This window comes from Saccostrea cucullata, unplaced genomic scaffold, assembly GCF_032062105.1.
Source record: "Saccostrea cucullata isolate Sc308-1 unplaced genomic scaffold, CSIRO_AGI_Scuc_v1 ctg10524, whole genome shotgun sequence".
Classification (NCBI taxonomy): Eukaryota; Metazoa; Mollusca; class Bivalvia; order Ostreida; family Ostreidae; genus Saccostrea; species Saccostrea cuccullata.
The window spans coordinates 1-23,292 of NW_026924525.1; the positions used below are offsets into that span (position 1 = coordinate 1).

The 23,292-nt window shown below is 32.3% G+C and overlaps 2 protein-coding genes across 4 annotated transcripts; one reads left to right on the plus strand and one right to left on the minus strand.

The window, feature by feature from the left end:
• Window positions 1-3,658: 3,658 nt before the first annotated feature.
• LOC134266632 (paramyosin-like) lies at window positions 3,659-8,571 on the minus strand. 3 transcript variants are annotated; one of them, XR_009992011.1, is made up of 3 exons: window positions 8,517-8,571; window positions 6,205-6,340; window positions 3,659-3,935 (listed from the first exon to the last, which is right to left on the minus strand). XR_009992011.1 is itself a non-coding variant. In XM_062748850.1 (3 exons), exons 1-3 carry the CDS (start codon window positions 8,318-8,320, stop codon window positions 3,767-3,769), a joined length of 1,665 nt encoding a protein of 554 aa, XP_062604834.1. In that variant the 5' UTR covers window positions 8,321-8,400; the 3' UTR covers window positions 3,659-3,766. The 3 variants fall into 3 exon arrangements, 2 of the variants coding, with proteins under 2 accessions (XP_062604834.1, XP_062604835.1); XM_062748850.1 differs by lacking the exon at window positions 8,517-8,571 and adding an exon at window positions 6,961-8,400; XM_062748851.1 differs by lacking the exons at window positions 6,205-6,340; window positions 8,517-8,571 and adding an exon at window positions 6,961-8,401.
• Window positions 8,572-13,405: 4,834 nt separating this feature from the next.
• Window positions 13,406-17,824, plus strand: LOC134266631 (uncharacterized). Its single transcript, XM_062748848.1, has 6 exons — window positions 13,406-13,416; window positions 14,633-14,794; window positions 15,969-16,170; window positions 16,536-16,664; window positions 17,006-17,101; window positions 17,356-17,824. The coding sequence occupies exons 1-6, from the start codon at window positions 13,406-13,408 to the stop codon at window positions 17,665-17,667; spliced, it is 912 nt and encodes a 303-aa protein (XP_062604832.1). The 3' UTR covers window positions 17,668-17,824.
• Window positions 17,825-23,292: the final 5,468 nt, after the last annotated feature.

A 23,292-nucleotide genomic window follows, 5' to 3' on the forward strand; every position in this document is an offset into this window, starting at 1 on the left:
ATTTTTGTGCAACAATTACATGTACATGTATGCTAAAATATCTATAATAAAACGAATCATATTTCAACCTTAAGATGAGAATTTCGACATTAACACAAATAATTGTAAATTCACACAATTGAGAAGAAATTAAAAAAAAATAAATTACAGTCTCCATTTCATACTTATCCATTTAATTATTGTCATTTTTTTTTTTTATAAATAAACAAATTTTGTAAAATTACCACAGAGATCTCACGTTTTTTTTATTATAATAATTAAATGTACTTAATAATTTAGATTTGAAGCTCTGCAAGAATTTAAATTAAAACATTGCAGTAAGTAAACAAAATAATCTTTTCGTCTTGTCAGAACACGTTCCACATTTTGAAACAATCCTATCAGGTTTTGCGTTTATCCTATCGTGAAGATCGTTTATCAGGTCTATCGTGTTTTGCGTTTATCGTGTTTTGCGTGTATTGTGTTTTGCGTTTATCGTGTTTAGCGTTTATCCTATCGTGCGTGTATCCTGTCGTATCGTGCGTGTATCCTATCGTATCGTGCGTGTATCCTATCGTATCGTGCGTGTATCCTATCGTATCGTGTATCCTGTAAAGAATAACGATGCGGGTACTGTACATAGACAGTGGAAAAACAGAACAAAACCCCACAAGAATATGTGTCAAAACTCGACAGAAACGTCAGAGACAAAATATTGTACTACCCCTTTGACATGTGCCTTAAAAATCTGCCTTTCATTTCAATCTGTAACATGAAGAAATGCTGTTTTAGATCACACTCTTTTCAGCAGCAGTAAGGGTCACTCCTGAACAAATTTTCAAACAACTGGCCAGTAGGAATCCACAAATTGTGTGTAGTCTTGGATATGGCATTCGTGGAATACTGAGATCAAGTGACACCATTTGTCCTTGAGGAAAAAGCCCTCAATTTAAAAATAAAGACTTAAAAAAAAAAATTGGAGTCAGGGAAAAAAATTTAAAGAGTTTGACTCTTCTTTTTTGAATAAATGAAAATGCACTTGGATGGTACATTTTGGTTTCAAAAACCCGGGCATCTCGCCTGGATCATTATGGTTTCATAGTATAGAAAGTGCCTGCTTTTCCCGCAAGTAATTAGTCCAAATTCAATTAATTGGTCTGATATAAGTTTAATCTAAGATAAATTTTGATTACATGGAGAAACTAGCTTACAAGTGTCTATTATGCATGAACATCAATTTATAAAACTTGAAATTTACAGGTCAGGTGGGTGCAATGAATGGTTTTTAGCTCATTGTATTAATACAATGAACTAAAAACCATTCATATATATATACACCTTGCGCGTTAGTGGCGGGTGAACTTGTATAGACAAGTTCATTTGGCAGAGTTTGGCGATTACCACGAATGGGGATTTCTACCATGTCTGGATCAAAACTCTGGGTAATCTATCCTCAGTACTGGGGACGATTTTGGGGTTACCTCACCGGTACCTCACAGGGACCAGCTTGATCCTTGTGGTACCAAGGGCAGGCTTTTGGGGTCTACCCCTGGGGGTATTATCCCCATGTTGTTGTGGTATTTCAGGGGAAGCAGGTATAGAGTTAGGGCCTGAGTCAGAACTTGAATTCATTCATTCCATGTGGCATTCACTCTTGTTGGTACCAAGAGGTCTGTTCCCACCACAGTCACCTGTGGGGGCGCTATCGCGCCAGGTCAGTGGGGAGGTCATCCCGGTAGGCATGTAGTGATTCCCTGGATTCCGCCGGGGTATTTACATCTATGTATAAATAGATTGTAACAAGTACTTGCCACAAAATGTAATCATTGTTTTACAATAAATGTGATTAAATTCAATATCTGTTTCTATTCATTCGATTACATCTGGGATTAACTTATTATAATAATTTAATTGATAAGACTGATCGTACACTAGCATGTATATGCCCACAAGTATCATATAATTATGCAATATGCAAATTATATCGGAATTTTGTATTCGAAAAAAGAGAAAATTAAAATCCGTCCAATCCTAAACACAAGATCTGTGAAGCTGATGATATGCCTGAATTTCTGATTAATATCTTGGTTTTTTTTAGGCAGTGTCTTTCAACAAAATATCCGAATTTCTTTTGGTATACCAATGGCGTCCCGTTACTAACGTATTAATTTTTGTATTAAAATGAAACAGAATTTGTTCTAAATGAATATATGAAATGATAAAAAGCCATCAAGATATATACTGACAATGTAGTTAGCAAAATTTACTTCCATTGATTTGTCGACACACGGAATTGATAGAGACACAAGGAATTATTTCCTAGTCAAGTTTAACACAGAGGCATTTATGATTTAGAATCTGTTTCAATTAAGGAATCAGTATTGACTTTGTTGGGTATTTCACAGTATCAACGATATTTACGCAAGGGTATCAACGATGGTTAGAAATGAGGGATAACTTGAAAGCCCATTATGCATGAGTTGTCCCACGTTTCCATCCATCGTTGATGTCCCTGAAATACCCACTAAATTAAATAGTGATTCCCTATATTTACATTTGATTGTGAAATAAAAATATGAATATAGATTTTAAAATGTTATTCAACTACAGGTACTGTGAGCAATGAGCTCACTAAATGATACCCCCCCCCCGCCTCCCACATCGTCATAATGGCGAAGTCCATGTTTTGCTGTGGCCGGGAAACCCAAAATATGCGTAGGATCAAAAAGTAAAATAGGAGGTGCACAATGGCATTATGTAATAAAGATTCTGCGGAAGTTTCATTAAATTTCAGTCAGTGGTATAAGAGTAGTTGCGGATAAGAAAAGGGTACCCCAAAGCGCAACAGACGGACGGACATACTGACTACAGTATACCTTCCCACTTTTCAACCGGGGGGGGGGGGTATGATAAATTTAAATCCATTGTACACTGAAGTTATACATATGGAGTATCTGTGTACATTGTTCTAATTTACAAAGTCCCATATTCTATCGTGAAAAAAAATTGTTTAAATTAAATATCCTATCGTTCATCCGAAGGTACTCGTTTGTTAACAAAACTGTCGGACCGCTTGGAGTTTGAGAATTTGAAGCAAAGCTTTGTTATATTTGTTTACAAAATTAATGTGGTGAAAGAGTTAGGAATGCTCTTTCGTGTATAAATATATAGACATTTTTCCAATTTCTGACCGAGTTCTCCCTCTTGTGATGCTAGTGCTTGTAAGTTTTATTCACAGTTTTAAAAAAATCATTGTTGTTATTGCTAGTTTCTAGTGCATTCATCGACCAGCGTTAATCCTTGTACGCGATCATCTTTAAGAGTAAAGTACCACTTAATATTAACAAGTGGGGAATATTTAAGAGAGCAAAAACAGATAAATGCTACATGGCGGAGTAGTGATTGGACATTTGGCATTTTTTTTTATAACGTAGATCTGGTAAAATCCAAACTTCAAACTAACTTAAGCTTCTCTGGAAAAAAGTCTTTCTAGCACAGCTTCTCATATGCATAAAGTATTATAAAGGAAAACCTCTCTATGTTTTGTATCAGTTGATAATGACTACATACATCTGAAAAGTTTTGATTGCAATTATGATAGATTTGTCACGATATTCCTATACACTCTTAAGTTTTTACATTAGGTGTCTTTTTTAAAAACAAAACAGAGAGAAAAAAATTATTAAATTAACACATTTATTATTTCATCAGTGCAATACATAAAAGAATTATTAAAATTGCCTTGACATACTACTGAGAAATACAATTAAGTATCTCTTATACAAAGTTAATTGCATAATACCCCCGCATCCTCACTATGCCCACAATTATGCATACCAAACGGTGGTTTAGAACATTCCATCAGCGATGATTCTGTTCCACTACAATTGACGTCATCAAGCCAAATCTGACCACTTCCTGCGCCATACTGCGCTGAACTAACTGCTGTTCCCCCGCTAAAATAAAACAGAAAATAGTATTTTTATCCCTCGACATTTTTTAATTTGGAAAATCAAAGTAAGAAATTCATTTTCTTCTGAATTTTTTTTAATCCATTCGTCATACCGCTGAGCATCAGTGTAGACTCTTGATATATTCTAAAATTTAGATCTAGATGTATTTAATATTAAACTCAAGCTAACTTCAACCAAGATTTGATAAAAGTTGTTCAGGTCCTGTTCATATATATCCTGCTCATAATAGAAACACGTCTGCTTATTTCTATGCTTTTAATTCCATACTACATAACTATGCAACTTTACAAACCATGTAGCTTAGGTTGTCAACATCCTTTACTGACTTAATATAAAACATACAGCATTCTGCTGATGGTGCACATGCGATCCTAAAGGTGAGCAACATGACTTTATGACTCTAAACGAGACTGCTTATATTCCTGTTTTATCAACTGTTGTCAATAATTAACATCGTTTTAGAAATTGTTCATAATCAGATCATGCTCTTGCGTATCGAATCAACTGCGATATACAAAATCCATATATGCAGGTGATGAAGGTATAAGAAAGGGAAGTTGACGATAGATAAGTTAAAGTCATCACATTTATCATAAAGCTTAGTTGTTTACCATTTACGTCTTTTTCAAGTAAAATATTAAGTATGAAATATGTGTGTCAGACTGTGCTCTGTGATATATCGTATCGACATGGGAATGGAAATTACTCTTGTTAATTGACAATACCTCGTCGATAAATCTAAATGTCGAGTTGAAGGCCACAACATGTGTTTTCTTCCTTTCACGCATAAGGTTTTGCACAAGTTCTGCTTCATATACAAAATTAAGGTTTCCAAATAAATGAGCGCAACTGGTACCCCTTGGAATTTCAATAGATTGTTTGAAGACCCGGTCTCCTGTCAATCAGAAAGTCGAGATATTTTTATGTCAACTTCAGAGTACTTGTGTGTGCAATCAGAATGACTTTAAACAAAATAATTTTGCGAACGACCAATGACCAAGTAAGTCAATTTACGAGTGCTTTTCTTACTGCAAAAGCAGCTGTCAATAATATTGACTTTAATTTGTAAATTCTTGTGATTTCAAATTGTTCAAAGGTTCTTTGAAATTTTTGAGTATCCCCATCTGATTTGCACCACTTCTTGAATATATTGTTGCACAGTACTCTTGAAGTTTTTCCTTCACAACTGTCAATATCTTAGTGAAAAGTAAAGAAAGAGGCTTGGTTGGACATTTACTGGAACCCGCAATATATCTTTGTTTGTAAGGATTCTTATGAAGTTTCGAAATCCAATACATGCATATATAAGGTAGATCAAATTTATTTTGGTTCCTCAGTATCTTAAAAATATTCAAAACTGAAATAAGATTTTGTAGAATTTCTTCCTTAGAAAGGTAACTATGAGTATAAGTTTTATTACCACTTGTAGAATTAAATCCAAGTTCTTCTGAAATGCAATTTATATAATGAGCCTTACAAACGAAGACAATGTTGTTATTAAATAATAATTAATTAGCAAATAATGCTGATAAAATCAATTGAAATGACCATTGCTTGAAAAGAGGTGGTTATTTTTTGCTTAACATCCTTCTCGATAATTTTTAACTGTGTGGACGCCAACTATTGCCCGGTCGGAGAGCTGCAAATTGTTTACTAATACTAGGCGCTAAGGGCCAGTGTGTAGTGAATTTCATGATCTTTTTCGTGCAAGCCCCAACTGCAACACGCGGGATCTCGATTTATACGATCTAAAGGACTAGCCTCCATACCCTACAATTGGATTCGAGCCCGCGACTTAAAGATCCAATCCTAACGCTAACGCAGATGCTTTACCACTGGACACGCGGACGACTAAAATGATTTTGTACAAATTTTCATAGGTTCAGGTTCGACATTTTGGATGAATAAGGCTATGTAAAATTGATTGATTAATTGATGCTTTTCGTCCATTTCGAGAATTGTTCACTCGTATAAACACGTCGTCAAAAGCTGAAAGGCATCAAATTTAAGCCTTTTTATGGCTACTCAGAACACAAGGTTCTTTATCGTGACAACGCCTATCGTGATACATGGCCTCGGTTTTTAAGGTTTTATAAGAATGACCAGCAGCATTAACTTCAAAATGCTGAGCGCTTGGAACAGCTACTTTTTTTTAGACTTAGATGAGTTTCGGACTCCATTCGAACACTCTAACGACTGAGCTACAGTGACGGCAGGCCTTGTAAGAAATATTACTAGAAAACACATCTACCTGCGACCTAGCATCCTACAAACAACTCGTGCATCATTATCGTCCCAGGCATCGTCACAAACAGTCCCCCATGATCCACCATAGTATACTTCAACTCTCCCGTAGGTAGACCCACCAGCAGTGAATCGTACATGAACTATAAAATAAAAAAAAATATTAAAATATTATACCATAATGTAGTAACTCTTGTTTAATTATTAGCTCTACCAACACATTAAACGCACATGTACAGCTGAGCTACGTCTTAATCTCAGAAATATCGAGAGCCAGGATCATTAGTATTTTTTGACAATGTTTTTAACTTTATTTATTTATTGTTAGATGTATGATAAGTGAAATTAATAGCATAGATAACATATGTTCTTGATAACAGTTTCTTTTTAAAAAATCAATTATGTGCATATAGAAAAAAATTGTTTCAAGAGGGTTTTAAAAAGTGTCAGTTAGATATAAGGTTAAAACTTTTGACTTTCTGTAACATATGAAATAGTAAATGCTACGCCCTACATGTAGTAATGACACCTTACAGCCGCTTACCTATAATCTCGAACATGTTGCAAAGGTTTAGTTTAAGGAAGTATGGGTTTTGAGCAATAGGGGCCAAATTGTGATATGATTTTCTCCTGTACCCCGTACTTCGAAATCGTAAAAAATAAATCGTAATTACAATCTCTTACTCGTGAAATTCTTTAGTTTAATAACCAACTACAATAAATTTAACCGACAAAATTGACGAAAACATTTATGTATACTCACTAAATGATTTCAAACCATTTGAAATAGTATTCAATGATATATTGTAAGATCTCTGTTGTGATTCAATGGCGGTTAGTCTTGAACTGCGATCTGAAGCCAACTGTTGGATATTCTGAAGCGATGTTTGCAAACTCGACACATCTCCGGTAAGAGAATTGATACTGATACTCTGCTGTGCCAAAGTATCCGATTCCAGTAAGCTTATTTTGCTCCTAATGTTTCTAAAGTTTTGGGATATATCATCATCTGCAGATGATATATTTTGAATTGTCTCATTTAATGTTTTTCTTATTTCATTGGTCGTTTCCGTGCAAAACCGCAGTCCGCGTATCGATGATGCCGTAAGGTTGTTTGCAACTTTTAAGAATGTTTCATTCAAATGAAGAGTCAGATTGCTGGTCTCAATTAAATGCATTTCAATTTCTTTAATTTTGTTGTTTGTGAGATCATTTAAGGAAACTTCCAATGTCGATACAATTTTCTGGGATTGATTAAATTTTTCATGTATTTTTGCCTCAAATTGAATCTCAATGTCGTGGAAATTTTTCGACATATTGTCTCTTGCTTCAAATAATGAACCAGAAATATTTCTGACTTTATCTTCTATAAAAGAAACATTTTCTGAAACTCGACTTAATACTTGACTGTTTTTAGCGATATCTTTTGACACTTCAAATGTTTTTGCTTCAATCTCATCAATTCGCTCTCCTATCAATCCATAATGTTGAAGGCTGCTATTTCTGAGTTCATTTTGTAATTCCTTTAATTTACTTTTTGTATCATTGCCAAGCGTTTTCATTGCTGTTGCTAAAGATGTCTCCATATTAGAAATCCTTAACATTGTACCATTTGCTTCTTCTGAATTTGATAGGTGTAATAGATGCAATGTTTCATTGATGCTGTTAATCTTTTCATTGGTAAAAGATGTCATTATACTCTTCAACTGTGATAGTTTCTCTTCATTTTTCATACTTTCATATTTCACTAATTCGCTGATATTCGACTCAAGACCTTCGGTTTTGCTTTTGATAACATTTATTTCTTTCCTTACAAAATCTTTGTATCCACTTTTTTCGTTGCTTATATTTTCTTTGAGATTTGAAATTTTTTGATCAACCCGAGACATTTCATTTTGTATACTCCCAATTAAAGAATGTTGACGTTTTTCACAGTTCTCCTCCATTATGGAGTCAATAGAAGATAATTTACTTAACATCACATCCTTCATTTGACTGAACATTTCATAATCACGGTGCATTCTATTATCTGTGCCTGCCAATTTGTCATCGTAAAGCAACTGCTGTGTGCTCCTAGGTATTGCACCAGTAATGACAACAAATGATAATAAAATCCTATCCATTCTAAATTTTCTTTAGGAAATATACAAGAAAAGAAATGTCTTAGATTTTTCTCCTTCGAAGTGAATTTCCTTTCAGTATTCAAAGCAAATCACATGGGTAAGTTGAACAATATCTTAACTTTAGGATGATGATGTTAAGATTTTTATCCTTGGCTTTTATAGATATGAAACTTCTGTAATTCAATATGGCACTTACTTGGTTTAGGAAAGCTTTTACACTGTAGATCTTTTCCACGATCTCATCCTCCTTCGTTATTACATATACTTCAGTTTAATGATACACTTTCACTTTCCATCAACGAGCTTATTTAGTAGCTCTCTTCACAGAATAGAACTTCCTGCTTGTCTACAGAGAAATACTTGTAACAAGCCACCTAACCAGTACAAAGGTTACTAACGAATTATAACATATTTTTTAATTCATCATTGACAATTTAAGTAATCTTATAAACAACACTTTTTATGAGAAGTGAAAAGAATATATAACATTTATCAATAACGTTGATTTGATTAAGTTGTGATTTGATTCTGAGAGTAAACTCCTACTTAAATGTACATTTGCATTTGATCTTTGACTTAATGCGTATAAATATGCATTCTCCTTTGAGATAACAAGTTGTCATTCGATTTTGATAGATATATTTTATTGCACAAAGGATATAAATTGTAATGATTATTCTATAAAATCAATTGCTCAAAAATACTGATCTGGGATCTCAAGTGTGGGAAGGTTGTTGTACAACTGTGGATAATGAAATCATCAAGATTGTCCGGTAGGCATTACTAGAATTGAAAGCATTAATTAAACATTTCACTTCTCGTATCCAGCTCCTATTTAACACGGCTGGGTGGTTTTGGCCATTTTAAGACTATATTGGTTCCCTTAATAGAAGAGCTTATAGACTTTATTTATAAATTAAAATGTATGATTTTCTTTCTTTTCCTAATGATAATTGACAGCAAAAGATATCATACATGCACATGCAAAAATAATTTAGTATCTGACGGTTTATTTGTTGACACATCCCCCCGCTTTCTTTTAAAAAAAGTTCAGATTACGTAATTTATTTCAATGTCTAATTCAAATCCCATATCATTTAAAAAAATATTTGTTGACTTATCGCACATGTTCAATCGTTTGTCATTATTTGTCAAATTCCTTAATTTATTTGAATACTTAAAATTTGATGACGAAGAACAATAATTTTTTAGACTTTTATAAAGCAGGAGGGTTGTTCGAAAAGTGCGTGGTCTTCTGTTATATCTTTTTATTTGACGTCATGAGTAATCAAAATTTAATAGAAATATTCCAACAATAAATCCAAAACACTATTTTTTTTTAGATATCATGATTTATTTAAAACTTACCCAGATTTTAGTCCGAAATATCTGAAGTTTTCCAGGCCTTTTTACGATTTTGATATTTTACATGCCAGGAAACCGTCAGAACCGGTGCCAATACGAAAACTGGAAAATTGCCGCCTCCAACCAGAGGCGGCATCCTCGGGTTGATTTTAGATACTTGCGAATCGAATTAAATTTCAAAGTCAGATGTTATCAATAGTACAACACCTTAAGTATTTACTTATATCGTTTTTATGGTTCAGTTATAAAATAGCAATCCGATTAAAACATTTTATCAGAGTATCGAGATTTGTCTTCATTTCGTGCATTTAAAAATCTTGCAAGCACTGGAACGGAATGTGGAGTGATATTTTCTTTTCATCGATTTGGTGAGTACTAGAGGCATTGTGCTATTAATAAATTCTGATTTCGGCATTTAGTTCGGTTCGCAAGTATAAAAAATGAACTCTGTTTGAAACGGCAACATTTCCAGTTTTCGTAATGGCGCCGGTTCTGACGTTTTCCTGGCATGTAAAATATCAAAATCATAAAAAGGCCTGGAAAACGTCAGATATTTCGGACTAACCCAGATTTTAAAAATGCAAAAATCGGATCGCGGAGCAAGTCAAACAACCTTCATTTGAAAGATTGAGAGATTCAAATTCAGAATTGTCACATAAATTCGTCTTCAAAACTATTGTTTGATATTTTGCTTTGTTGAAAAGAAATTTACTTGAGAATATAGGTAGTAATCATGGAAAACGACAAAAACGATGACATTTAAGAACGTCGCGGTGCAGTAGATAACGATGCAATTTTGTGTTTTACTCAGCAAAAATCCTGAATAAACCTTAAAAGAATGTTGGAAGAATGAAAAAATATGTCACACGCGAGTTGTGCATATAGGTACAAATAGTATAGGCAGTATTTAAATAACAGATACTCTGTATTAGATGAGGACAATCTATAGGGATATTTTTTAGAAATAATTATTGACACTATGTTTGACATTACTTGCCGTTAAGTGTGTTCCATAGGTACAAAACATGCATGTTGATTTTAAAAATAAGTAAATTGATTTCTGTTAAATTGAATAGAATGTAACTGCACACATAAACACAACAAATACGAGGGACGTTCAATAATTTTCAAAGAATAATGTCATTGGGGCTCGGAAAGAAACCAAAAAAAAGTTTTTCTATGATTTAGTCTTAATGATTAAACTAAAATAATCTTTTTTAATTAAAACACATGTCTGTAACATTTTCATTCAATTTCTAATTGTTTTTAGAACACATTTTAGAGTTTCCTTCGTATACTGGAATATGGCAGATCCTATGATTTGCTGTACTTGTTTTTTTTTTTCTTTCTGAGAGATGATTTTCTAAGTTTGAGTATTTGAGTATTTGACCTTTGAGTTTTTAACTTTTTTACTATCAAATGTTTCTTTAAAACCGTGTGAACTACTCAAAATGATTTTTATTAATTTTGCTATGTCTCTTAAAGTCAATAAAACATAATCAGTGATAATTTGTTTTATTTTCGCAAATTTACATCGGTTGTTGTAAGTCATTGTTGTCAAGGACGGTATCCATTTTTGATGCCCATCATATAATTTTTGTTTATTGAAATCTACTTGTTTACGTGTCTATAAAACAGACATATGTTGCTGTAAATTTCACATATTTCAATTTATATATTTTTTGGATATTAACAAGTTTTACAGCTGCTTTAATGAAGCTTTTAATTTTACTCTAGTTTACTGAATATTGACCATTCATTTTTCATGGAGTGTCTCGAATAGCCATTGTTTTCCAGCTTCCCACAATGAAATAATGCGATAAGAAGTGGTCACATAAACTGTTTCAATTCATTAAAGATTCAATAGTGAGAGAAAATCAAGCTTAATGTCATATGACTTTTATTTTGTATGTCATCGGGCTAATGACATTATTTATTGAATGTCCCTCGTATTTTTATATATTATATTTGTGCTTATTTTAAATTTCTAGTGAGTAATATAACGAAGATTGACATCGATCAGGAACTTTCAAACAACCCTCGTACAAGTTTTTATCACCGCTTTTTTTTTTTTAGATATTTAGTCAAAAAAATTGAAAATCTCGACATCAATTATTCATAATTGATAAGTTCTGAAACGGATTCATAGCCAGACTAGCATAATCTTTTTCCCCATGCTTACACTGTATCATAAAAAATATTTAAAAAAAAACTCTTTTTGGTGATATGATGGAAAGTCGTATAAAAACCATTCGGTGTCAAGTCCTCATTGCTTATTATTATAAACTCTGAATGTCACTGTTTAAGGGAGAAATTAACATGATGAATTCAAAGCCTCATTACATGTATTAAGTATAATAAATGTATTATGCTCTTCAGTAGTCAGTGACAAAAAGTGTTAACATATTACATTAATGATTGTTATTAATAATAATTCTCATTAAAAACGTTTGCTATGTAAATAAATGCTATCTTAATAACATATGTAATTTCACTGTAAATGCAAAATTTAAAGGAAAAGCTGAATAAATAATAAAACTCCAGTGTGTGTTTTTATTGAATAAGAATAAAAGTTGTAGCACTTTTCATGAATACAGGTTGAAATCGTTTCATCAGATATTGATGATGTCCCCATATTTTTGAACCGTTCTAGAATAGACATTTGAAACAAAGTTGCACATATCTTAGAAATTTGTAGTGATAATATGTCAATATATTATGTTTAATTATTTATATTACATGTATCAAGCGCATGTTGTTGATTTTCTTCTGAAGTTTCTCTTTTACGTCAATGCATTTAAAATTATTTTTCATTTCACTGTTCCTCTGTAATTCTTAGTTTATGTTTTACTTTTCCTTAATACGTTATGTCACATATAATTATCTAAATACTTAAACATGAACATAACACATCAGCAGATTGCGTGAGGCTTTTAAGACCATTGTCGTGAATTTTAAAGAATTTTGCATTTTTCGTTTATTTAACAAGAATATAATATTTAATATGCATGTACCTTAATGCAAGCAATGTAACCATCTGTTGAAATATTGGTTTACATTTTTGTAAGACAGAAAGAGACCTTAACAAGACCTACATAAAATCAAGTTCTATTCTTTAAAAGTAGAGCTATTACATGTAAATGTAACCTGTGCATCTCTTCTGAATTACGCTGCCATTTCAATTGTTTGTTTTTCATCTGTTTTGAAAGTATTTTGTACATAAGAAAAATATCCAATCATTTTTATGAAATGTGCATTAAATTTCAAAATATCAAATGTAAAGATAATTTAATATTACCCACTCTTTCAATTATTTTATTACTAATTATTTTCACTTATGCGAAGGCCCTCTGGCTGATTGATACAGGATGTGATATGGAAAAGGGTATGTATTATTCTCTATATTACCCACTCTTCAATTATATTTATTTTCACTCATGCATTTATATTATCTTTAAAAATTTTATCTTCATACATGTATGTACTTGTTCTTTTTTAAGTTTCAAAACATTTATTAAATCATTTAATTTAAAATTTTAATTTCATGATGATAATTAAAATTTACATGTAACAATTACTGCTATTGGCAAATATTTTTGACTATTTTCTATTTCTGTTTGAGAACAAAATATGTTCACCATGATAATAAACTTTCAGAAAAATTTCAGTTTCTGTAGATACATTTTCATGGAATTTTACATAATACCTTACGTCTCCGCAATGGCGCCATGGTGAGAGTCGCAAAGTAAGAATTTTAGTCCTTATGTCGAGGGATTAACCCCCATTGCAGGTCTGGAGGACCAGTCATTTGGTTAAAACCGAGGTCCCGTGTCGCAGTAAGTACTGGCGCAAAATAAATTCGTCACTGGGTGCCTCCAGAACAGTGAAAACATTTCCAGACGGACGTTTTACATTATGAAAAAAAAAAAACAACCAATACTTACATGTTTGTTATCTTTGTAGTTTTAATATCTTTTTTAATCAATTCCACAAAGTAACATAGTCTTCTGTTTCTTGTATACTATATGACTCAATTATCCTTTTTTAATCATTTATAACTTTTGAGAGCGTAAGCACTTTCATTAGAATTAAGCTAAATAACTGTATATTATTTTTTTAAAGAAATTAATTCTTACATATGTTAGCGTTGACAAAATGAAATTCATATCAATGGTACCTACATGCAATGTTTCTAAACTTTTATATTAATATTAATCAAAAGTAATCGACACATAATAAATGACGGTAAAATTATGGCAGTATATTTCCATCCAAAGGTTATCACAAAATCACGTGGCTTAAAACACATTTATTTTTTTCATAAAAGAAGCAACGATATTGTATTCGTCTTCTCACCAGATCAAATTGGCAATGTTAGTGTTAGTTTGCCTTTGTTTGCTGTATTTTAGTACAGTAGACGGGGTAGGCTATGTTGGTGTCAGACCTTCTTCACGTAATAAATGCTATTACGAAAATATCAGGTAGATGCTCGATTCGAATCAACTATAGAAAGGATTTCTGCGTAGTAAGATTTGGATTCATTGGAATGATTTTCTTAAATGTTAAAATCCATTTAGGGAGTCTCGTTTCTAAATAATTTAGAAACCTGAAATATAGACCAATGCTATTCAATACTTTTTTTGATGAATTGTCGTCCGCGTAGCAGATTTCTGGCCAGGTAAGATTAGGATTTTATTGGAATGTATTTTTAAAACAATGTTAATTGATTTAGGGCAACTTGATCAATAAATGGTATATTAGGTAATAAATACTTTCTTTTGAAGAATTGTTGCCACCTGTGAGTGGATAGAGTGTTGCTCTACAGTTGAAGAAAGGAATATGTCCTCACGTTGCGGGTTCGATTGGACTGCTGACTTGTGCAGAACTGTCTTTGCATCAACTGAGAAACCGAATTCCCTAATGCTTCATCTAGGTTTGATGGTTGAGGCGTAGAGATGAAGATTTCCTTCATATTCAGAATGAATATCATAAAGTAGAACAGAATGTGAGAGCTCTAAATATAAAGATTAGAGATGAACAAGATAGATATCTAAAGCTAGATGAGGCCAACAAAGAAATAGCTAAGGAAAGGGATGAGTTCAAGGACAGGTAGGGTCAAAGTTTACAGAGAGTCTGAAAATAATCAAGACAAAATAGTACACCACTTAAATAAAAAAATACATGTATGCTGTTGAGAAGGCAGAATTGGGAAAAGTTGTTTGTCTAGTAATTTATTATGTACCTAATGTGTATCACTCAATTTTACTGTTGATTTTACGCAATCACGTGACATCGTGATCAGACTTTCTGGATCACCACACTGTGGTTCTGGAACTGATGACATAGTACGCAGAAACACGACGTTATTTTTCTTGCTCGTTAAAAGGTCCCTTGTTATTATGGTTTGTTTTATGGATAAATATTATACAATTGATCTCTAAAGTTTTATTTTACTATATTTAGCTAGTTGTAAGGGGTATATAATAAATTTATCATTATAACAGTAACTTGATCCGGAGAGCCGTGTCACGTCTCGTTGACAGGCGCGGATCTTCAGATCAAACTTGACGCTTCGCGTCTCATTAGATCTGATGATCCGCGCCTGTCAACTCTATGTGATACGACCCTTCGGATCAAGTTACTGTTATAATATATATATATATATATTTAACTTTTCAAAACAGCAGCTTAATATTTGGTTACTTGGACAGGTCAAAGCATTTTAGGTCAACATGATACATGTTCCTAAAAGCTAAAAGTAATTAGTTTGAATTACTTTTTCAGTAAATTTTTACCATCTGGGTTCCCAGGCTCCTTGGTTTTCATGAAATTTATCATAGAGTACATGGTTTAAAAAAATAAATTGATCAAAACTAATTAATGAAATATTACCAGTTGTTGAATCATGTGATTGTACAAGAAAATTTGTTGAACTTTAACCTGAAAACAATGGGCTTATTACATGTACATTGTATTTATCCTGGCCAACATATCTAAACTAAAAAAATGTGTAGTTAGGGTTATAACTTCTTTATATTTGACAACAATCTTTTTGATATAGTCATAAAGGTTGGTACATATGTCTAATTATCAAAAGTTCAGGAGTCATCTAGTTTTCTGCTACATTTAGATCACAACTAAACTAGTTTAATAAATATTTTTAAAAATTTCACTTGATATTTATCAAACTCTATCTAAGCTTGACTGTGATAATTATGCCTATGAACCCTAGAAATACATTAATATTACACTACATTAATAGTAATATTAACTACTTGTTTAGATTCAGTAAATTAGCTGGAGCCAAACTGACGGCAGGAAATGCCCGCATTCAGGACCTGAGTGACATCAATCGACCGCAGAAACTGGGAGAGAAATACTCGGAACTCTACGACAATGAGTGGACAGACGCACTGGAGGAAATTCAGGAGAATGAAGATTTAAATGAAAAAGAGGCTGTGATGAAATTACTTGATTTATTTAAAGTAAGCAATCAAGATCTTCTTTCATCTAAATAAAAAGTTGTGGTGATTTTGAATAATGAATAGGTTATACCAAAAAAATTCCAGTCAAATGATAATACCATTAGGCAAAAGTTTTGAATTATTGAAAGAACTAAGAATTGTGCTGGAAAAGCAACATTTATTTTTAAAATTAGTAAGTGTGTCAGTAGTTTCAGTTTTGTTCATACCACTTACAAAAAATAAATGTTCAATTTGACAATTATTTTAGCATTTCATTTTGATTGCAGATTAGGAAATGTCTCGTACTCTCATGACTTTGTTGACACAAACAAAATCTACACAGATACATTTAATTCCTCTGACATTGTTCTGTTTGCTTTTTTCAGTCCTGTGTTTCTTTTTGTCAAATGAGAGCCGAGGAGCAGGAGATGAGATTCATGTCGGCCGTCAGACAGGCTGTCGATCTGAACATGGGAGGGGCGGTGTGTAACGGCTCGGGGGAGGGGCCAGAACAGGTAAGGAATCAGGCAAGTTAATTAATATAGCAGGAGATGAGATTCATGTTGGCCGTCAGACAGGCTCTAGATCTGAACGTGGGAGGGGGGATGTGTAACGGCTCGGGGGAGGGGCCAGATCAGGTAAGGAAGCAGGCAAGTTGTTTTATAGTACTGGTACTAGATATCAGGTTATATACTTACCTCATTCTCAGACTAATGAAAATTGAATAAAATCTAGTATATTTTTCTCCTGTTGCTCTTTTAAATGTCTTGAGAATTTCCAAATATATCTGCATGTGTTTAAGGGGAAAATATATCATTAAACATTATTTATTTATTAGCGCTCTCTTATATTTTAGGAAAGTGATCGACATATTTTATCACCTAGTGATTCCAAAATGCTCAAAGATTTTCTGAAAGCTAAAGGAGGAACTACACTCACATATCTTCAACGGGTAGGTAAAACCAGGGGCCTGTTCAACAGAGCGAATGTTTACGAGCACTTGCCAAAATTCCTTATACTTCCTACAAAAATGGTTGTGAGTTAAACAACTTTTAAACAAGCCTCAGATTTTATGACTGATTCACCCGAACGTTTTAATGCATTTCACAGAAGCATATAACCTTTTATTATTATACTTATACAAACTGAAAAACAAAATGATGCATGGTGTGCAGGAATGTTTATGATTTTGTGATTTACATGCAGGTGTTCCAGACCGAGTATCCTACATATGCAGAATCAGGGCCTAAAGTACAGGAATTCCTAAACCAGAGTATTGAAGTCTGCTGGTTCTCTGCCATACAAGATCCACCATTAGCCTTCGACTGGAATTTTCCAGAGGGCTCGGAAATGATTGATAAATATGTCAAAGTTTTCACTAAATCGGGAAGTAAAATTGACTTTGTTGTTTGGCCCGTTATGAAGTTACATGTTGATGGGGATGTCCTTTGTAAGGGAGTTATACAGCCCATCCCTGAAGGAAAGACAAAGAAAAAGAAAAAAGATTCAGAATCTTAATTACAGGAATAATGTAGTTAGTCTGATTTGTATTTTGAGGTTAAAAATGTTTTTTTACAATGTTAAAGAATATATAGTTTTAAATGGCTTATTATTTTTGTTCATGTTTTTAAATTTGTATCCTGTTGCTATTGCAGTTTTTTGGTTAGAATATAGTTGAGGCTAGGGTTGTCATTGCTGAAACAATTTTTTCTTCTGTTTATTGATTCATAAAAGTATGGATTTATGAAATAAAACAGTAAGAAATACATCAATATTCAAAAAAAAAAAAATTATTGATATTGTATAGGAGCAATTTAAAACCATGGTACATTTACATCAATATCAAATCTATCATTGGCAGCTCTAGTTGAGACTTTAAATTCTTTCACTCAAAATTGTATGATGTTTCATAACATGAAGTGTATTTGTTTCATTGACATAAATGAGGTCTTTTGAATATGCAGGACATTTTGAGGTGTGTCTTTTGATCAGCATCACATTTTTGTGCGAATGAGTGCTCAGAATTTATTTCAGATGTACTAGGTCTTTTACAATGGAATGGATCAGTGTAATGTTTTGTTTTAATTTTCAAATGGTAGCATCTTAATTCCCATTGATGATTTATTTATATTTTTGTTTCTTATTAGTTCCTTTGAATGGAAGATTCAAATTAGAAAATTTCTGAGTACCTGTCTTCTGATGTCTGTTTGTCTGTCTTTGCAAATGTTAACTTCTAACATTTTTCAATTTCTTCTCCAGAACCAATTGAACCAATTTCAAACAAAAGTTGCTACTCAGCATCCTAGGGTAAAGGGAATTTCAATTTATTCGAATGAAGAGCCTCATTCTTCTGAGTGGGGAAATAATCAAGCAGCAAAATACTAGTAGGTCATTGTCCTAAGAAATCTGAAAATGTGTTGGAAAAGATAGATTCATGTCAAAACTCCATGACATTGTGTAATTTCAAATCTGCCCAAATCATGACCTGCAAAGGAACAATATAACAAAGGAATGAAAAATACAGTAAAACTCGGTTATAGCGAAGTCCTGGGAACCTGTGAATTTAATTCGCTATATCCGTAATTCGTTATATCCGTATAACGAATTCGTATAACCATTATAGAGAATTCGCAATATGCATGTTTTCCTTAAGATATTACTACCAAATATGTTCGGGAAGCAAATATTACAAAACATATCTTCGATAACTATGGTTTTATTATGAATTCAATTTTATATACAAATGCTAAACGGAAATAATGTCAGTTCAATTTATCAAACTTTTTATAATCTTTGAAAGTTCGTTATAAAAGATGTAAATTTCATTATATTTATCCCAACGGGACTCAAAATCAGTTCGCTATATCCGTAAATTCGTTATATCAGAGTTCGTTATAACCGTAAAATTTTACAAAGATTTGTTCAGAATTTTGCCGGGGAACCAGAAAAACTTCGCTATATCTGTGAATTCGCTATATCCGTGTTCATACTAAACGAGTTTTACTGTATATCAGGAAAATCTCCTCACGAACAGCAGGATTATCAAGTATCACCAAGCAGTGCATTTTCAATTTTGCTCCAAGCATGATACCTGGGGATAGAGTAAAGCAGATTTTACATAGGAATATATAAAGGGAAAAAATCACTTCAAATATTCGACTTTGGGTTAGGATGGGATACAATTAGGGATCATTTTGAATAATACATGTACTATTTAATTAAACAGGTCAAGGTAAAAAATAATCACATAACATCAAGACTATATAAGTAGTGTTGAATTGAAGCATTTCATCTATGATTCAAGTTCATTTAATCAAAAAATGATAATAGGGTCATAATTTTTCATGAGGATAGAAAGAGGAAGAATAAAAAAATCTGGAACACAACAGGGCTGAATCATCTCAGGTGAGCATTATTTTTGGCAGATGTTTGTTTTTTCTTTTTCCTTAAATTTCTTTTGTATGTTTTCATTTTGTTCTTGACTGTGGTTTTTGTGTCATCGAGTACATGTATTAAAAGAGTATGTTATGTACTGCCAAAATGTTCTTGCTTCATTTTGCATTTGTTTTTGTTTATGGTTGAGAGGGAGAGAGAGAGAGGGAGAGAGATTTTTCAAATTGTTTTATTTATTAAAAATAGTCCCCTTCTTGACCAATGAGAAAAAAATTCAGCAGCTACTACTAGTATTTGTTTGTATGTATAGAGAAATTTTGAAGATTAATTGTTTTATCTTCTACTTGAGAATTATTAACTTTGAACTTTTTGTATGTGCAATGGATGTTTTCTCTAAAGTTTTGGTTGCTCATTTGAAGTGAGAGTATTATGCAATTAATCTAAATTGTGGAAGAAATTCACAAAAAAATATACCCCATGAACTGCATTTTTAAAATCAAAATAATTGTACAGATATGAATGAGCAATGAGCATAATTTTCATAAACAAATTCTTGTTAATTTTTTTAAACAAAATGTCAAAGTGATTTAGATATATATTTTTATAAAAAATAAATAAATATTGGAAGTTTTTTTAAATATAATTTTGAAATATTGTTTATATGTATATATACATTTTATTAAAAAAACAACAAAACATTCCAATATATTTGTGGTTTTGTCATTCTTTGATGGTTTGTGGTTTGTGATGCATTTAATGATAAATTAGGCCTCCTTTAAAATAATGTTTACTTGCCGTCTCCTGACTCCGGTTTAACTGCATGTATTTGAGTTGGTAGGTAAATGAAAAAATATTTTTTTGAGAAAATTTCAAAATTTTTGTTAAGGGTAAAAAAGGTTGTATCCTGGATGTAAAAAAAGTTTTGAGTCAGGCCATTTTTAATCAGTCAGTTGGGATAGGGCAATCAAACAGATTTGCCTTATATGATGGTTTTATTGAAATTAAAATCCAAATGAAGTTTAAAAATACCCTGGTATATCTGAATGACTCTGCTCATCTTTTTAATATGTGTCCAATAATATATCTGTCCACTCTGCTACATGTAATCTGCCAGACTTTAACTTGGTATTAATGATAAACATAACAAGTCCCAGCTTGGTTCTCATGGCCTCTTAGATGACAGGATGTCCTCGAATCAAGGTCATTAGAACAAGGTCAAGGTAACAGCCCAGAAGTAAAACTTTTATTAAGATGTGTTTGTGAAACACTGATGCCCCCATTTGGCAGCTAACTTATTGCATAGGTTGAAGTTTTTCAAATACTTGCAAGTGAAACTCCAAGATCATGGTCTAAAGATCAAAATTGTGGGTATCAGGAGGAAGGTATTTTCATAAAGAAAGCATGTATAGTGAAGTATAAAAGGCCTAGCATCAACTGTTCAAAAGTTATGGCCAAGATTAAAGTTTTTTTTGTTTTGAAGTTAACATATTTTTTTTTTTTGGTTGTAAAATGGAGTCAAACTCCAATTAAGGTCAAGTGGTCATATTTGGTGGAAAATGTACCCATACAAAGAAAGGTCTTGTCACAAGGAATACGCCTGTGAAATGTACTAAAAATGACCAATGACACGAACAAGAAATCCTTAGATTCAATTACTCTTCTTTATATATTGCTACGTTAAAAAATGACCGTAATTTTATTGTTATATTCTATATATCATCATGATTCATAGACCTATAAACTTGCAATATCTATCTGAATGGCAAATAAAGAAAAAAATCTTTGATATATTTTTACTGTTTGTCGCACTATAGTACAACTAAAGAAATGAACTGGATTGAAAGCAGCTAGATTCCCGATATTTTGCTGGGGAAAATTATGAGGCCCATGAGTAAATCGTCCATCTTTATTTATCATAATTAATATATACACGTAAAAATAATTATGCAAACAATTGTGAACATCTCAGTTTATACTATTTTTCAAACGTCATAAGTATAACATCAAGAAAAAAAAACGTTTGATTAAAATACATTACAGTACAGCAGGCATGTTCATGAAACTTTCCTAAGATTTGTCCTATGACCATTCCTAAGATATGACTTAGGAAGAAACTTAGGAACATCCTAAGATCAACATAGGACATATCATAAGATTTATCTCGACAGTGACTTAGGAACATCTTAAGTTAGGACATCCTAACTTACAATGAACATTTGTTTCTTTAACATTTATCGATAAATATATAATTTTGGAGACATTTTACGGGAATAAAATACTCGTAACGTTAAAAAGGAAATCCATTAACATCTCCATCATGTGATCTCAGTATATTTTGATGTTTGTATTTTTTGATATTATAAAATATTTAATACCACTTGTAAATCGTATTGAAACAAACAAATTGTAGTTAAGATTTATAGTTAAATAATCATAACCTCTTAGTGATCTACATAGATGAATTTTTATAAAAGTTTACTTCACTTTTTTATTCATAAGCGGATTCAAAATAAAATGAATTTTGTAGGACACGAAAAAAGTTTTCAAATAGGGAAATCACTAGTTTTAAGCCAATATTTTATTCTTGAATATTAAAACTCTCAATAGTTCAAATATTTGAATGACAAGTTTTTTTTTTATTTTGTATGTTACCCTAACCGGTTAGTTAAAAAATAAGAACATTTCAATAGTTTCAGTGTCTCATAATAGCACGTAATATGCTAGAAGATTGAGAGGAGGGGTGGTGGTTTGGCCCCTCCTTATTTTCCGAAGACAAGTTTATTACTATTCATCTATGATGGAAGTTTTGATAAATGACGAATATGTATATCGCAAAAAAGTCATGTTAGCATGATCATAAGTTCTACTGTATCAGTATCTATAGACCTATCATTGGCATATGAAGGAAGGGGTATTTGTTTCTATATTCGTGCAATGTATTATGACATTTGAAACATAAGAAAGGGTGGGGTGGCGGTCATAATACAACGTATGTGATGAATGCATTTGACAGTGACATAACAACGGTCATGAAATGGGCGGGGGTGAGAAAAAAAAATCAACTTTGCTGAGAAAACTATACAATAAAAAAAAGGTGGAAAAAATATTGTCCAAACTCGAAAATCCTATTTGAGAGAGAGAGAGAGAGAGAGAGAGAGTCTAGGTTTCAAATTCTTTCATAATCTTTTATTCATTTAAACAATTCCCTCATTATGATAACCTTGTTTGACTCCATTTACTTTGTATTGGATACGCAATGAGCAGATCGACTGATAATAAAAGGGTTTTTGCCCCCCCCCCCCTCCCCCATTCACACTTCATCGCTCGAGGAGCGTTGTATTATATTTCTCCAACCAATACCGAAAATATTCATTATAATAATATCCAAAGTTTATTTTAGGTAATATCCGGAACAGCACATGCGAAATTTATAGCATTTATGAAAAGAGGCCTATGGGTAACATTTCTGGTTTAATTATTCGTGTAAATCATCAGCTCATACAAGGACTGCTGAGAAACAAGAAATTGTCGCTACTACTTGCAATGTCCAAAATCATAAGCATCAAAACAAACTTAGGATGATCTTAGGACAGGTATTTTGTTGTCCTAAAGTTAGGAAAAACTTAAGAAAGTTCCTAAATTTAGGAAAGCTTCGAGAAACTGACTTAAGACTATGACATTTCCTAAGACGTTCTTAGGACACATCGTAGTCCTAAGATAGCTTCGTGAACATGCCTGCTGGTTGATATG